Here is a 16,065-nt window from a genome sequence, read left to right on the forward strand (position 1 = left end):
CATAAACGTATCTAACAGAATTCCTGAGATGAGTACAATTACCCATGTTAACTTTTCAAATTATCATGCTGAATTGCTTTGGCATTTGAGGGGCATTTTTTTAAAGCCCCACTGAAAATCTACAGGATTATCAGTAGAATTTAGCAAGTACCCTTGGTGGGTAACTCCCCATGGAAGCTTTTCCTTCCACAGGGTTGGTAGGTCTAAGAATACACAAAGTATTTTTTGGATTTCTTATATTTTCACAGGTGGAAGTCAGTCCATTCACATCTAGTGAATAGAAAAAAAAAGTAGTAGCTTTAGGTTAATATTACAATAAATCAAAAAAGGCAGATGCCTGCATCTTCTCAGAGCTACCTCTAATCCTGCCTAAGAATCAGCCTCATGAGCTTGATAGAAAGACATTCTGCTAGTTATCCTTTCTTGAAAGACCAGAAATATTAGATTTGGATTTCAGAAAAATAATCCCCTAATTTTTAAGCTTTTTATTCCTCTTGTCTTCCACCCATAGCCCAATAATCTCATTTTACCAGATGTCAGATAGTCATGTTAGTTTCAAAGGGGAACATCTCTGAGATTTCTGGCACATGAAACATGAGTTTCTCTGATAAATGCTTCGGCTCCTCATTTATGTAGCCCTTTTACGTAGTAGGGTTTGTATTCTTTCCACTGATGCATTTCAAGGTAATTTAGATGCCTAATTTTCAGTTGTCAGTGAAAAAAAAAAAGCCCTTAGACCAATTAAGTTTAACAGAGTTTAACAGGGCAAAGAAGGATTCATGAATCAGGTAGTCCTCCAAACCAGAATACATACAAAGAGATTCCAGCACTGCTGCATGGTCAGAAGGATTTATGGACAGAAATAGGAAGGCACTGTACAGAAAGCAGAAAAGAGGCACAGAAACAGCCAGCTTGGTTACAGCTCAGTGTTTTCCTTCTTTGAACACGGTTTGAACATTTGGCTGTGAGTGGTTGAAGAATACCTGCTGTGATTGGCTGAGACTCAGCTGCTTGTTACGAGGGCAAGCTATAGTCTGTTTACACATCCAGTTAGGTTACAGTTCACTATGTAAGGATAAACCTTTAGGCCAAACTCAAAATATGCAAGGAGGCAGCTTTAATTCAACAACAGTCATCTGATAGTTAGATGTTTCTCAAACTACTACCTATTGTTAAAAACCAGTTATATTTTTTAAATTTCAAATCCGCCATGGATCAATACTTTCATAAAATTCAATGAAAATGAATTACTGCAAAAATGATCACATTGGATTTCATGACAGTGTCAAGTTGCTATAAAAGATAGAAATGCAGGCCGGGCGCAGTGGCTCATGCCTGTAATCCTAGCACTTTGGGAGGCTGATGCGAGTGGATTGCCTGAGCTCAGGAGTTCAAGACCAGCCTGGGCAACACATGAAACCCCGTCTCTACTAAAATACAAAAAATTAGCTGGGCATGGTGGCACGTGCCTGTAGTCCCAGCTACTCAGGAGGCTGAGGCAGGAGAATTGATTGAACCCAGGAGGCAGAGGTTACAGCGAGCCAAGATCGCACCACTGCACTCCAGCCTGGGTGACAGAGCGAGACTCTATCTCCAGAAAAAAAAAAAAAAAGAAAAGATAGAAATACTTACTCTCCATTTCTGTGCTTTTCAACTTTTGAACTCTATCAGATTACAGGCCAACACTACTTCACTTGTCACACTGTGATTGGCAGTGATGTAGATACTGTAAACATCTGCAGGTTGATAATATTATTTCAAGAGCTCTAAAAAGCTAGAACCGGCAATGGTGTTGCCAAAGCTCCACTCAATAGACATTTAGATTTGGAAATTTCTCCATCAAACATTCCTCTGAAGAGAGTCAAGTGAAGCCAGGAAGACAATAGGTGACAAACTTATCTATACACAAATGCTAGCATTACTGAGCTGGAGTTTGCCTCTCTGATAAGTCCAGGGAAGTTTACTTACCTATCAACTGCCATTTTGTTTCAAGCCTTTCTCTTTCTAAAGTGGAGAACCCTGAATAATACTGTGGATGTGCTTTCTGATTATTTTTGTGGATTTTTTGCTTATTTTGTTTGTCTTGGATCTTGTCAGAGTGGAAAAGAGGACTGTGGTGAGAACTCTGGGTTGAACAAAATGGCTACACTCTTCTTTCACAATCCTGAAATGAAATTCAGTACCATCAACTGGCAGATAATGACAGGTGAAGATTTGAGCTTTACTGAAAGAAAAAACTCAGAACAGGTTTTGAAGATTAGACTCTTCTCACTATTCAAAATAGCAAAGACATGGAGTCAACCTACATGCCCATCCATGGTGGATTGGATGAAGAAAATGTAGTACATATACACCATGGAATACTATGCAGCCATAAAAGAATGAAATCATGTCTTCTGCAGCAACACGGATGCATCTGGAGGCTATTATCCTAAGTGAACTAACTCTGAAACAGGAAACCAAATACCACATGTTCTCACTGGCAAGTGGGAACTGAACATTGGGTACTCATGGACATAAAGATGGCAACAATAGAAGCTGGAGTACTAGAGGGAGGAGTGGGGAGGGGTTGCAAAACTAACTATTGGGTACAATGATCAGTACCTGGGTGATGGGATCGATTGTACCCCAAACCTCAGCATCACACAGTGTACCAAGGTAACAAATCTGTACATGTACCCCCGAATCAAAAATAAAAGGTGAAATTATAAAAAATAAAAACCAAAATAAACTCTCTTGGAAATCTTAAAAAAAAAAAAATTTTGTTCTTTTAACTGTCCTTCAGACAAGCCGAAAAGGGTGAGGAGAAGAATGTCAAAATTAGAAATTGAACTTCAGAAACCCAGAACCAATGGAACCCCTGGGAAAGAAGATATCTACAAAGTTGGTGCACAGCAACCTGGATTCCAGAGAGGACTGTTGAGTTCGGTTTAGAGATGAGAACTGCTAACTCCCAGAACTTGACAACTTATGGTGGGCTTCTAGTAACAGAATAGGATAGGCAGAAAAGAGACAGAACATGAACCTCCATTTACATGGAGCAGGTGAGAAATGAGAGTGAAGAAGTTGTGCCATGCTGCAGGGTTTAAACACAGAAAGCTGTATGCAAAACACAAGAATTCACAAGGTGGCAATGTGTTTTCAGGGTACAGATAATAATTACCAAAAGAGACACAGAGATGATGGGAGTGATGCAAAGTCCGACAGGTGATACTGGGTGATACTTAAAGAACAGACAAGCATCTGGGAATCCTGCCTGATTCTGAAGAACTAGCACAGGGCATCCTAACCACTGGGCCACAGACCAATACTGGCTCCTGTCAGATCAGCCACAGCATTAGATTCTCAGAGAGCGCAAACCCTATTATGGACTGTGCGTTCAAGGGATCTAGGGTGCACTCTCCTTATGAGAATTTAATGATAAATGTAATGGGCTTGAATCATCCTGAAAACATCCCCTCCCTTCCTCAACCCTGTCTGTGGAAAAATTGTCTTCCAAGAAACTGGTCCCTGGTGCCAAGAAGGTTGGGGACCACTGGACTAGCGGGATAGGCAGAGTCTTTGTTTAAACAGAAACATACGTCCTCAGAAAACAAAAATTAGCTCAGAGTGAGAGAGTAAAAAATCTGCCCACCGTTTATCAGACTACATTAATATATATATATAAAGACAGCTACAAACTGAACAGGAAATATTTCTCTTAAGGGTGTTGAAGCTATAAAGTGTCATAACAACTCCCTTTGTTGAATGACTCCTGCCTCAATTTACAACCCAGGTGCAGAGATTTAGATAAGGAGTTTCTGGATACAACAGTTCATCTTCATCTTAACTTTGTACATTGCAAAGAAACAGGAGCCTGGGTCTATTTCATAGTCCAAATCCCTATCCCTGTTCTGTTTTGAACCTTTCAAACACTGCTTCATTTAAATACCATCTACATTCCACTCTTTCCTGCAATCCTATAATAATTCTATCTTTTCCTTTGCTGAGCCATCTCTGCTGTGGTCCACAGTCACCTTCATTGCATTGCATCCATAAAGTCAACTGTATCAGATAACAGTTTTGCTCCTGGTGCACTGATTGAGCTGGGGAAATTCTCATCTGTTTACTAGAATAGTATGAAGAAGCTAGACAGAAACCAAGTTAGAAGATCAGGTCACTCAAAGGGAATTGTTGCTTTGGTACAAGGTCCAAGTCTACTTGTTGGAATCAAGATGTTAGGATAAGACAAGAAGTAAGTGTTCCATCATGCCGTACCTACATGTTGGTCTGTTGCAGTCTGAGTATCTCTTGCCTTCGGTTCTGATTGGTCTCAGAATAAGAAGATGGAGTTAGAATAGCAAAGAAAGACTCAGTGGTTTCAACTGAGGAAAGTGCCAGGAAGGTAGGAACCAGCTGATTGAGACTGAAATCCAGGAGTATACAAAAAACCCAGTGATATAAGCTCAAGCACAGCAGTCCCTGGCCAGGGGGTTTGTCTGGGTTCTCACAAAAGGAAATGCCTGGGAATTAAAATCTGCAAAGGGCGAAGAGTTTCCTCCCCACAGAGCTTTCTCAACCTCTTTGAAGAGAAAAAGACTAGGCAGGAAAATAAGGAAACAGAGTAAAGGAGAGGTGGGTAGAGCAGGTGGCAAAGCCCAAAATAATGAGTTTGGGAATAAGAGAAGTACCTTACGATCAAGCTCTATAAAGTCAGTGCTTCATGCTAGAGTGGGAACTGGGCAAACTCATGGAAAACAGATTGAGTCTCATGTACTGGTGATCTTTAGACTTTGCACTATTTTTCTGAGCTGCAAGGCTGCCCCATAGGAATTGACTTTTTTCTTTCTTACTTTCTTTCTTTTTTTTTAGCATCTGAACCCCAGATCCCTGTTCAGAGGGTAGAGGATGGGAACACTGTGCTGTTGGTTTGTTTCATTCTCTAGAGGATTTGCTTCCAAGCAGCGGTGAATGGATCACTGTGAGAACACAGCTATATTTTCATCTATGACTAAACTATTCTATTCTATTCCTGATTCTTTTAGGGAGAGGAAAATTGTTCCTGGTTATTTTGACATAAAATTTTTCAAAACTTCCATTACAAATCATAAAGCAAGTTTGACTTCTGGGAATTTACACTTCAGTTAATAATTTTAAATGTATTTGTATGGTGACATATAACTTTATAAAGGTTATCCTTTTATCTAAAAAATGTATTTTTTAAACAACAACAAAATCTGTCACCACATTTGCTGATTTGTGGTATGAGCCGATGCAGAAAGAATTCTCCTGTCAGATGGGGAGGACAGGACCACCTCTGAGAGTAAGTTTTCAGATCTTGTCTTCAGTCATCTGTGGAGTAATCCATGCAGCCAGAAAGAAATCTTGAATTTCTAACAAATCCACCAGCACCACCATGATAGCCTCTTGTTCAAGAGTGACAATGTTTCCTTGGCTCTTTTACTGAGGTACAGATAAATCTAGAAACGCATTCCACTGCCACTCTTCCCTGTCCCTCTACACATACATCTTTCTTTCTTTCTTTCTTTCTTTCTTTCTTTCTTTCTTTCTTTCTTTCTTTCTTTCTTTCTTTAAAATCTCTGCTTCAAAGTGGGAAAGAAACTTAGAGGTTTCTAAGGGAAAAAGTGAATGTGAAAAAGTAAATATAAAATGATTACTAGCAGTAATTATTTTCTAAACTAGTGGCTTTCAAACTTTTTTAAACTACCACCAACAGAAAGAAAGGCATTTTCCATCAGGTCCTACTACATGTACACTTAGACATATTTGTGTGTACATATATAGATAGATATGATCCTGGTTCACAAAGCAGTACAGATAGTACATTATGATTTTTCTTTTTTATTCTTTTGTTTTATAAAATATTTATCATTAGTCAATAAATTGATCTGATCTACTAAATGAGTGGCAACCTGCAGTTTAAAAAATACTGTTCTTGTGGGCAATATTAGCAGACAACCTATTCATCTTTATTCCAGAAAATAACTCAAAATAAGCTTTGTTTCCTAACACCAGACTTCTTGTGTCTAAAGGATCTACTTTTATGATGTTCTTTTGTAGTGTGTCTGCTCCATTCTTGCCCTGAAAGTCCAGAAGTCAATGCAGATGTGATTACATAAGAAAATCAAGATCATATCTTTGTTATTTCTGATATCAACCCTAGATTCTGAACATCCCCTGCCCCTAAATATTTCTTAAGACAAAGTTTTTATAAGAACTGGCTAGAAATTGATTCAGCTTAGGCCTGTTACTGCAGGCAATGTCTGCAGAGACTTTTATTGGACTGGAAATGGCTTAGAAAGTGATGGTACAATAAAGGCAGATCAAATACCTTATGGCACTTCATAAAATGAAATGAAGCACACCCGTGAAGAAAAATGAAGTTGATCTGCGTGCTGTGAACCAATATTTAAGGTATTTGTTAAATTGAAAAAAATAAGATGAACGCATTGTGTGTAGTAGACTTCCACATGTCTTTAAAAGGGGAATGTATGTGCATAGAATATTCCTGAAAGGCTCCACAAGATATTAATAATGGGAATTGCTTAGAGGCAATAGGAAAGAGATATAGAGGGCTGGGAATGTAGAAGGGTCAAGATTTAAGATAATACTTCTGTATACCTCTTTAAGGTGTTTGATTTTTTTTATTTTGTGCATATTCATATATTACTTTTTCAATTAAAAAGAGCTAATTTTTAAAAGAAATATTACATATCAGATTTTGTGATAGTAGGGGTATTTGCAAAGTCTTTAGGATGAAGGGAATTTTCCTTGTGAGCAATTGTATAAAAGGATATTGATTTTAATAAATGGATATTTACTTTAATAAATGGATATTTATGATAACACCGAGATTTATCTCCTTCATTTACATATCTTATATAGTTTACAGAGTTCCATGTCCATTGCCTAACTTAGTGTTCATAGCAACCTTTTGAAGTAGTTGTGACATGTACTAGAAGCAATGCTTTACAAATTAAAGCAAAACAAAACAAAACAAAAAACTCTAAAATCTAAAGAAATTAAAAACCTAGAACATAGTCTAAGGAAAGAAGTTTAGAGTCATGACATGACTGTGATGTAGTACAAACCTGGACATTTCACACTCTTAAGAGTTACCGAGAAGTTTATGAATAGTATTTTTAAAGTCTTCAACAATACTCCTCACAATATTGATCTCTTAACTAAAGGACACTCGCATAGAGGAGGAAGAAGGCAGAAAAACAAATCTCCTGAAACTCTTTTCATAAAATATGCCTACTATTAGAAAGTAAATTGTCAATTAACAACAGGTTGAAAATTAACATTAAAGAAGTTGCATTCATAATCTCACTCTATAGATTTTCAGCTTTGCGTTAGAGCAAAGCTAAAATAATTACCTCAGTGGAAAAAGATGGAGATTTCAAAGCGTCACTACTGAATCTTGAAAAATACCTTTAAGGTTTGTGGGTTAGCGTTATAGTATCTCCCAGTTTCCCTGGGACAATCCCAATTTATATCGCCTGTCTCCATATAATTATTCATAGCACCCCTTTCATTCTCCAAAGTGCCCTAGTTTAGATGATAAACTGTATCTCCACCCTATTAAATATCAATCTCTATTCTCTATACACCTTTAAGTTTGTCATTTTCTAGAAATTGGGATTCATCTTTGGCCTAAGAATTACCTTCATTCATGCCAAAGCTGAGTCATACTCAGCTTGTAACTGCATATATGACTCTCAAATAAGAAAGAGAAGTTTTCCAAACCATTACCCACCAGCTTTCGCTTTATTAAAGAGATTAATAGTGGGGAAGGGAAACTCAGACTCAGGGTCTGGTTTAGAAGTTTTGGCGTGTTGAGGTTTTCAAGGTGTGAACTAAGAATGACTTGGTGAGACTTTTGTAAAGATAAATAATTGATACCACATAACATAGTTCTTCTTTCTTTCTTTTTTTTCTTTTTTTTTTTTTTTTTTTTTTTTTTTTTTTTTTTTTTGAGATGGACTAGACTAGAGTGCCGTGGCACGATCTTGGCTTACTGCAACCTCCACCTCCCGAGTTCAAGTGATTCTCCTGCCTCAGTCTCCCAAGTAGCTGGGACTAGAGACACGTGCCACCACTCCCAGCCAATATTTGTATTTTTAGTAGAGACGGGGTTTCACCATGTTGGCCAAGATGGTCTCGATCTCTTGACCTTGTGATCCACCCACTTCAGCCTCCCAAAGTGCTGGAATTACAGGTGTGAGCCACCATGCTTCTAAGTGACGCTCCTCCAGAGTCATTCATGTGTCATTTACTGGTTAACATTTGGAGAGTGGCTCCTGGGAGTAAGACACTGTTCTAAGCACTGCATCAGCTTTGTCAACAGTTTTAGGGACTTTGTACTCAATTTCTAGTGGTTTGTTGAGATGTATTTTTTAATCAGATTTTAACATCAGATACTATACATCCGATTACAGATCAGATTTTATACATCAACCCGTCTCTGAGCTCTTTCTGACTAGCACTCTTTAGAATTTCTGTGATTTATAACTACTCTATTTGATCATTAGAAAGATTATTCCCATAGCCCAGGTAGGTTGAATAGTAGCTGCAATTTTTTTTTTCATGTAACAAATAAATGTATTTCTTCCATAGAACAAGCAACTGAATCCAAAGCCAAGTTGGCTATCACAGTACAGCATCTTTTACTCAGCGGTAAGCAGACCACTTCTCGAGAATACATAACTATGGAGATTTAAGGCGATGCCACAGGTTGCTTTTAAGATGTGTCTGCCTGTTACATTCTCTGCAGCACATGGCACTTAAAGTTATCATGTAGTGATTACTTGAGGTTTCTGCGTGAAGTATTAAAGAATATTTTAATTGTTGTTCTATGTTTAGACTTACACTTTTAACAAAATATTTTCAGAACATGAATATTAACAGGCATGTACCAAAGGTCATGCATTCAGAGTCTCTCTCTGCAGGAGTTAGGCCTTGGTTCTTATTCCAACTGTTTGATTTGATTCCTCTACTTGTTTTTGTGGATGTTTACATATGTCTTCTGTTTATCTCTCCCCTTTCTTTACTTTCTTGGAAATCGTTTTTTCCTATCCCATCACCAAACTTTTCACAAAGGGAATCTTATGGGTTTTCTTTTGTTCTAATCATCACTGGTTGAGTGGTTACTGTCACTGCCTTCACTGTCACTGTCACTGTCACTTCCATTGTTGTTACCATTACCAGACTTGCTCTGGTTGTCACTCTCATCACTGCTTTCAGATGTGCTGTCACTGCTATCACTGCTGTCACTGCTGTTACTGCTGTCACTGCTATTGCTGCTGTCACTGCTATTGCTGCTGTCACTGCTATCACTGCTGTTGCTGCTGTCACTGCTATCACTGCTGTCGCTGCTGTCACTATCACTGCTGTCACTGCTTTCGCTGCTGTCACTGCTATCACTGCTGGCACTGCTGCCACTGCTATCACTGCTGTCACTGCTATCACTATCACTGCTGTCACTGCTTTCGCTGCTATCACTGCTGTCGCTGCTGTCACTGCTATCACTGCTGTCACTGCTTTCGCTGCTGTCACTGCTATCACTGCTGTCGCTGCTGTCACTGCTATCACTGCTGTCACTGCTTTTGCTGCTGTCACTGCTATCACTGCTGTCACTGCTGTCACTGCTGTCACTGCTATCGCTGCTATCGCTGCTGTCACTGCTGTCACTGCTGTCACTACTATTGCTGCTGTCACTGTTGTCACTGCTATCACTATCGCTGCTGTCACTGCTATCGCTGCTGTCACTGCTATCACTGCTGTCACTACTATCGCTGCTGTCACTGCTGTCACTGCTATTGCTGCTATCGCTGCTGTCACTGCTATTACTGCTGTCACTGCTATCGCTGCTGTCACTGCTATCACTGCTGTCACTACTATCGCTGCTGTCACTGCTGTCACTGCTATTGCTGCTATCACTGCTGTCACTGCTGTCGCTGCTGTCACTGCTGTCACTACTATCACTGCTGTTACTGCTGTCACTGCTGTCACCACTATCACTGCTGTTGCTGCTGTCACTGCTATTGCTGCTGTCACTACTACTACTGCTGTCCCTGCTATTGCTGCTGTCACTACTACTACTGCTGTCACTGCTATCGCTGCTGTCACTACTATTGCTGCTGTCACTGCTATTGCTGCTGTCGCTACTATTGCTGCTGTCACTACTATCACTGCTATCACTGCTGTCACTGCTATTGCTGCTGTCACTACTATCGCTACTGTCACTACTGTCACTACTATCACTGCTGTTGCTGCTGTCACTGCTATTGCTGCTGTCACTACTGTCACTGCTATCACTGCTGTCACTGCTATCGCTGCTGTCACTGCTATCACTGCTGTCACTGCTATTGCTGTTGTCACTACTATCACTGCTGTCACTGCTATTGCTGCTGTCACTACTATTGCTGCTGTCACTACTGTCACTATCACTGCTGTCACTGCTATCGCTGCTGTCACTGCTATCACTGCTGTCACTGCTATCACTGCTGTCACTGCTATTGCTGCTGTCACTACTATTGCTGCTGTCACTACTGTCACTATCACTGCTGTCACTGCTATCGCTGCTGTCACTGCTATTGCTGTTGTCACTACTATCACTACTGTCACTACTATCACTGCTGTCACTGCTATTGCTGCTGTCACTACTATTGCTGCTGTCACTACTGTCACTACTATCACTGCTGTTGCTGCTGTCACTGCTACTGCTGCTGTCACTATCACTGCTGTCACTACTATCACTGCTGTCACTGCTATTGCTGCTGTCACTGCTATCACTGTTGTCACTACTGTCACTGCTGTTGCTGTCACTGCTGTCTGACTTACTGTCACTATCACTGCTATCACTGCTATCTGATTTGCTGCTGTCTGACTTGCTGTCACTGTTGTCACTACTATCACTACTGTCACTATTGCTGCTGTCACTACTATCACTACTGTCGCTGCTATCACTGCTATCACTACTGTCACTGCTATCACTACTGTCACTGCTATTGCTGCTATCACTACTACCACTGTCACTGCTATCACTGCTGTCACTGTCACTGCTATCACTGCTGTCACTGTCACTGCTGTCACTACTGTCACTACTGTCACTGCTATCACTGCTGTCACTACTATCACTGCTACTGTTGCTACCACTGCTGTCACTGTCACTGCTGTCACTACTATCACTGCTATTGCTGCTATCACTACTATCACTGTCACTACTACCACTGCTGTCACTGCTATCTGATTTACCTTTGCCACCATCAGATTTGTCATTGTCATCATTGCCATTGTTACCATTGCCATTACTGTCACTATTATTAGTGTCTGACGTGCTATCACTGTCATCATCTTCTCCTTTTGAGTGACTGCCATTGCCATTATCTTTTGATTCATCAGAGTTATAAGAAGCATCCCCTCGACTACTGCTGTCATTGTCACTTTCTGAATTAGAATCATCATTGCCATTAGATTCGTCACTGCTATTGGGATCATCGCCTTGCATGGACTTATCATCAAAATCATAACTGTCATATCCATCACTATTGCTGTCACTACCTGTGTTGCTGTGTCCAACTTTATTTCCTGGTTCTGGTTTTTGGCCAGGTCCTTCTATGTTGTCAACCTCTCCTTGTGTCTTGACATTTCCTTTGCCCAAGATCATTCCATGTTGTCCTTTATCCTCTTTATCTTCATTGACTTTCCCAACTTCTTTGGTAATATTTCTGTTGCCACTGCTGGGACCTTTGATTGCTATTCCCTATGGAAGTATGGAGGAAAGAATGATTAACTAGTGAATATTTGCTGCAAAATTGCATTGATCTAAGGAAGAATAACTGGGAAAAATTGCCAAGGGATAGGAGTTCCATTTCTAGTACTTCACAGTTATCTGTGAAAATGTGCTTTATTCTGTAATTGAAAGCACCCTGGTGTTTAGATTCCTTAAAAATTCATCCACATTCCTACCCAGTAGGAACTTTTGTAAACAATTACATGTGGGATCCATGATTTCACATAAGACTTTTCTAGAATTGTAACTACGTTCTCAGAAATGTATGATTTTTAAAGTTGTTCTATATGGAAGTCTAGTAAGGACTCTAGCTTTTCCTTAAGTAGTTAAGTAATATGGATGCAAAAATACATGGACGCTTGTCATGGTTTATTTTTGTGCTAGCATCAATAGTTGGAGGGGAAGAATTTAAACTGCCATTGAAAGAAATCAGCTTTACAAACTAACCTTATCTTGGCTCTTCCCAACAGTGTTTGGCTCTGATTCTTTGGTGATTCCGTTTTCTACACCTTTGCTTTCTCTGTGGTTGAGCTTCTGGGTGTCCTCCATTCTTTGGCTGCCATTGTCTTCCGGAACACCAGCAGAATTCTCCTCACTCTTGGAGGTGTTGTCTCTGTCAGCATCATTATGGGGATCTTCTTTGCCTTCGGGGTCATAATCTTCATTACTCTCCGAATTTTGACCTGTACTAGTATCATGATCATCTTCTTTCCCGTGGTCCTGGCCCTCCTGTCCCTTGCTGTTATCATTACTGTCTTTTCCATTCCCTGTTTCTTCATCTTCATCATCACCAGAACCTTTGTCTTCATCCTCATCTGCTCCATTCCCACTAGGACTCCCGTCGGAATTATCCAGGCCTGCATCTTCTCTAGTGCTGGGTGTTACCTCAGCCTCCTTAGTCCCATTTCTGTTGCTGTTGATCTGAGGTGTTATTTCACTTGTATTACCCTCATTTCCACAGGAATTCTCAATTATTTCATCCTCATTGTCTGTACTGTTATTGCTTCCAACTACTTGGGGTCCATCTTCTTGGACAACAGTGGCACCTTCATTGTGACCTGCATCTCCAACATCCCCATTTGGGGTATTCTTATCAGTATTTCCATTAGTGTTGCTTCTGTTTGTGGTTCTGGCATTGTCAATGATGCTTACTTGTCCCTGGATGCCATTTGCTGTGGTGTTTTCTTCTTTCCTGTGTATTCCATCATGATCATATGTTTCTGCCTTTCCTGTGTCCCCATTCCAGCCCTCAATATTCCCCTCTTCGTTTGCTAATGTGGAATATGTAGAAAAGCTCTTCCCTCCTACTTCTGCCCACTCAGAGCCATTCCCTTCTCCCTTGTGACCATCTTGGGTATTCTCTTGCCTTCCTTTATCACCTTCATGCACGGGAACACCACTTTCTTTGATGGTTTCACTGGCATTTAACTTATCCTGAAAAAGAAACATTCAATTAATTACAAGTATCAGTGATCTTGAAGGAAAGCAAATTGCAATGTTGGGGAAATTAATGGAATGTAGCAACTCAGAAATAGGAGAAAAAAGAAATATATTACATCCTATACCTGTTCTGACACGTTTGATCTTGCTAGGAGATGCAAATTCACAGATTTTTCGACATGCTTCTCCAGTGGTTTGCTTTGAGGAACCTGCCAAGTAGAAAATACTGGCTATTGAAAAGGTTCTTTTTTGGGAATATGTGCATGAGCATGCACACACACACACACAAACACACACACACACACATTCTTTCCTCAATGAAGGAGAAAAGTTTAACACAAAGGCCAAAGTATGATCTAATCAGATAGAAAAGAGAAGTGGCTTCTTACAGGGCTTGTGTAGAATTTAAACTGGGCACATGGATATTTTTCACTGCAGTATTACCAATTTTATGGATATGCTAGATGAGCCCACTTATCTCAACTGTAGAAGGAAAGAGTCTTGTAGAAAGACAAGGGGATAGACCTCTGGTGTTTTTGCACAACAAGTCTCTTGCACTAGCACAAGACCTGCTCTAAGTGTAATCCTAACCAAAACTCTTAAGAGAACAGGAGGCATGACCAGAGCCTGCACAGAAGCAAAATCAAGTATTATGCTGTTATACTTCTGTGCTTTGCAACAGCACATTTGAAATACTTGAGAACATTTTCAACTACATAAATACCAAATGTTTGGTATTATGAAAGCATATGAAAATGTTAAACATGATGGCTGGCTACTAAATTACAAATGGTTGAATTTTCTCAATTTTTTATTGGTATTTATCATATATTCCAAATTTTCCAAAGTGAGCACGTAAATAATAACTCTGAGTGAAACATTAGTTTCCTATATGTTGAAAAAAATCTACTTTTCTTATTATTCTTTCTTGGAAACTTCCTAAACAGCACAGACTTTGTTCATATTAGAATGAAATTCACAGAGTATGAAGCAAAGATGGACAAAGTCTCCATGACTTCTGGGCACTAAGTGTAAATTAATCTGAATAAATGTTTTAAATAATAATAATCCTTCAGGCAAGATGTGAATTTCTATAGAGGAATGAGACGATGAGCTGGAGTGGTTTGGTTGAAACCTCACAGACATCGCATAAAGCCCTTAGTGCAAATCTAAATGTTTAGACTCAGCCTGTTAAAAAAAAATTAAGGAAAAGTATATACACACACACATATGCACACACACGTGCATGCACAGACACACACACACACAAGATTTTGTATTAATGTTAGGTTAAAAGAGATAACAAAGTGTAGAGGTTTTCTGAGAAAGGCATACTTACTGGAATGGCCCATGCTACTGCCCAAATGCAAAAATATGCAATTATCTTCATTTTCTTTAGGAATAATAATAATCAATGGCTGTATAAAAAAGGAACAGCACAAAATTACTTATAAAGTAAAAGTGATCATCATAATCCTATATTTTTTTGATGTGTAAGCATTTGCCCTTTTCCTGGGCAAGAAGCATGTATCTAACATGAGAAGACATATGATGTTCCAGAAAATACCTGGTGTGGTTATGGGGACATCACCAGGCTTAGCACTAATGTAGCTTCCTAGATTTTTTCTGCCTGTGCCAATGAAGGAAAATAGCCATATAGGTACAAAGAGTACAGCTGTAACTTTGTTCTTCCACAATTCTTGGATGTAAAAACATCTTTTTCTCTTCTGAATAGCTTTAATCAAGTACTAAGTAATTCTGCTGAAATTGTGCTTAAAAGATAAAACACGTGTCATCCTTACTCCAAATCTATAGAATTGAACTCTACTAGACTTTAAGAGCAAGAAATTACTAACATGAGGGAGCCTACGCTAGCGGAAAGAATTTGGGGTTTGTATTCAGAGACCTGGGTTCAAATGTTACCCCTGCTACTTGCTGTGTAAGCTTGAGAAATTTAAGTAGGTTTATTATCCCTCTACTGGAATAATAACAAAACCTGCACCTCAGAACTATCCTGAAATTTCGTAGAATTATCTCTGAGAGGGCCTCTCTGACTCCACTTCAAACGGTATTTAGTATCTCGTTCCTTTTTATACCAAGTCGTTTTGCACATCTCACTGGTAACACATTGCACTGTTTAAAATTGCCTAGTTACTTATGTGTTGCCCTGATTTACTGTAAACTCTTGAGACCCAGGAGAGTGTCTTGGTGATTATTGTATTCCAATGCAATGCACAGAAAAAGACATTTTCTGAATGTTGTTGATAAATATTTATGACTATAAGCAATATCTAGCATTGCTTCAGGCACTTTGCAATTTTCTAACAAATGATAGCAATTATTATATGGGACTTCTAAAATCATGATTCTTCATCCCTGTTAGAATTCAAATTCAGAAATGGTCTAAGAATATGTTTCTGATAAGTTGGAACAGACATTTTATAATCTGTGTGAGTAAAAAAATCAATTTATATTCAAGTTGGATTTCTTGATGTAATGGTGTCATTACTATAGAAAGGAGAGTTTTACTCCTATTTCATGAACTCCCACTGCATGTATAGATTATAATGCTGCATGTCATAAAATGGCTTTGATTGAATTTAATGGTGATAGGGAAAATATAATAAAACTTCACTGAATATCAACTGTCATGAGAATTATTGGTGTTGTCTCACAGGAGAGATGACACAGTTCCAGAGCTACTGAGGGGGAAAAAAGTGCTCCCTCTTACAGCTGTTCAACAGAAAGCCAAGAACAGCTAGAGCTCCTTCTGAAATGCCATAGATTCAAGTGAGGCTGAGGTGACACCAGGACAAGTATCATGCAGA

General features: G+C 39.3%; 1 protein-coding gene across 1 annotated transcript; it reads right to left on the minus strand.

Moving 5' to 3' along the window:
* Positions 1-8,791: 8,791 nt before the first annotated feature.
* On the minus strand, positions 8,792-14,627 carry DSPP (dentin sialophosphoprotein). The gene is made up of 4 exons (XM_010383123.2): positions 14,577-14,627; positions 13,363-13,446; positions 12,245-13,231; positions 8,792-11,767 (listed from the first exon to the last, which is right to left on the minus strand). Exons 1-4 carry the CDS (start codon positions 14,625-14,627, stop codon positions 9,128-9,130), a joined length of 3,762 nt encoding a protein of 1,253 aa, XP_010381425.2. The 3' UTR covers positions 8,792-9,127.
* Positions 14,628-16,065: the final 1,438 nt, after the last annotated feature.

The sequence above is a fragment of the Rhinopithecus roxellana genome, chromosome 2 (genome assembly GCF_007565055.1).
Source record: "Rhinopithecus roxellana isolate Shanxi Qingling chromosome 2, ASM756505v1, whole genome shotgun sequence".
Taxonomy (NCBI): Eukaryota; Metazoa; Chordata; class Mammalia; order Primates; family Cercopithecidae; genus Rhinopithecus; species Rhinopithecus roxellana.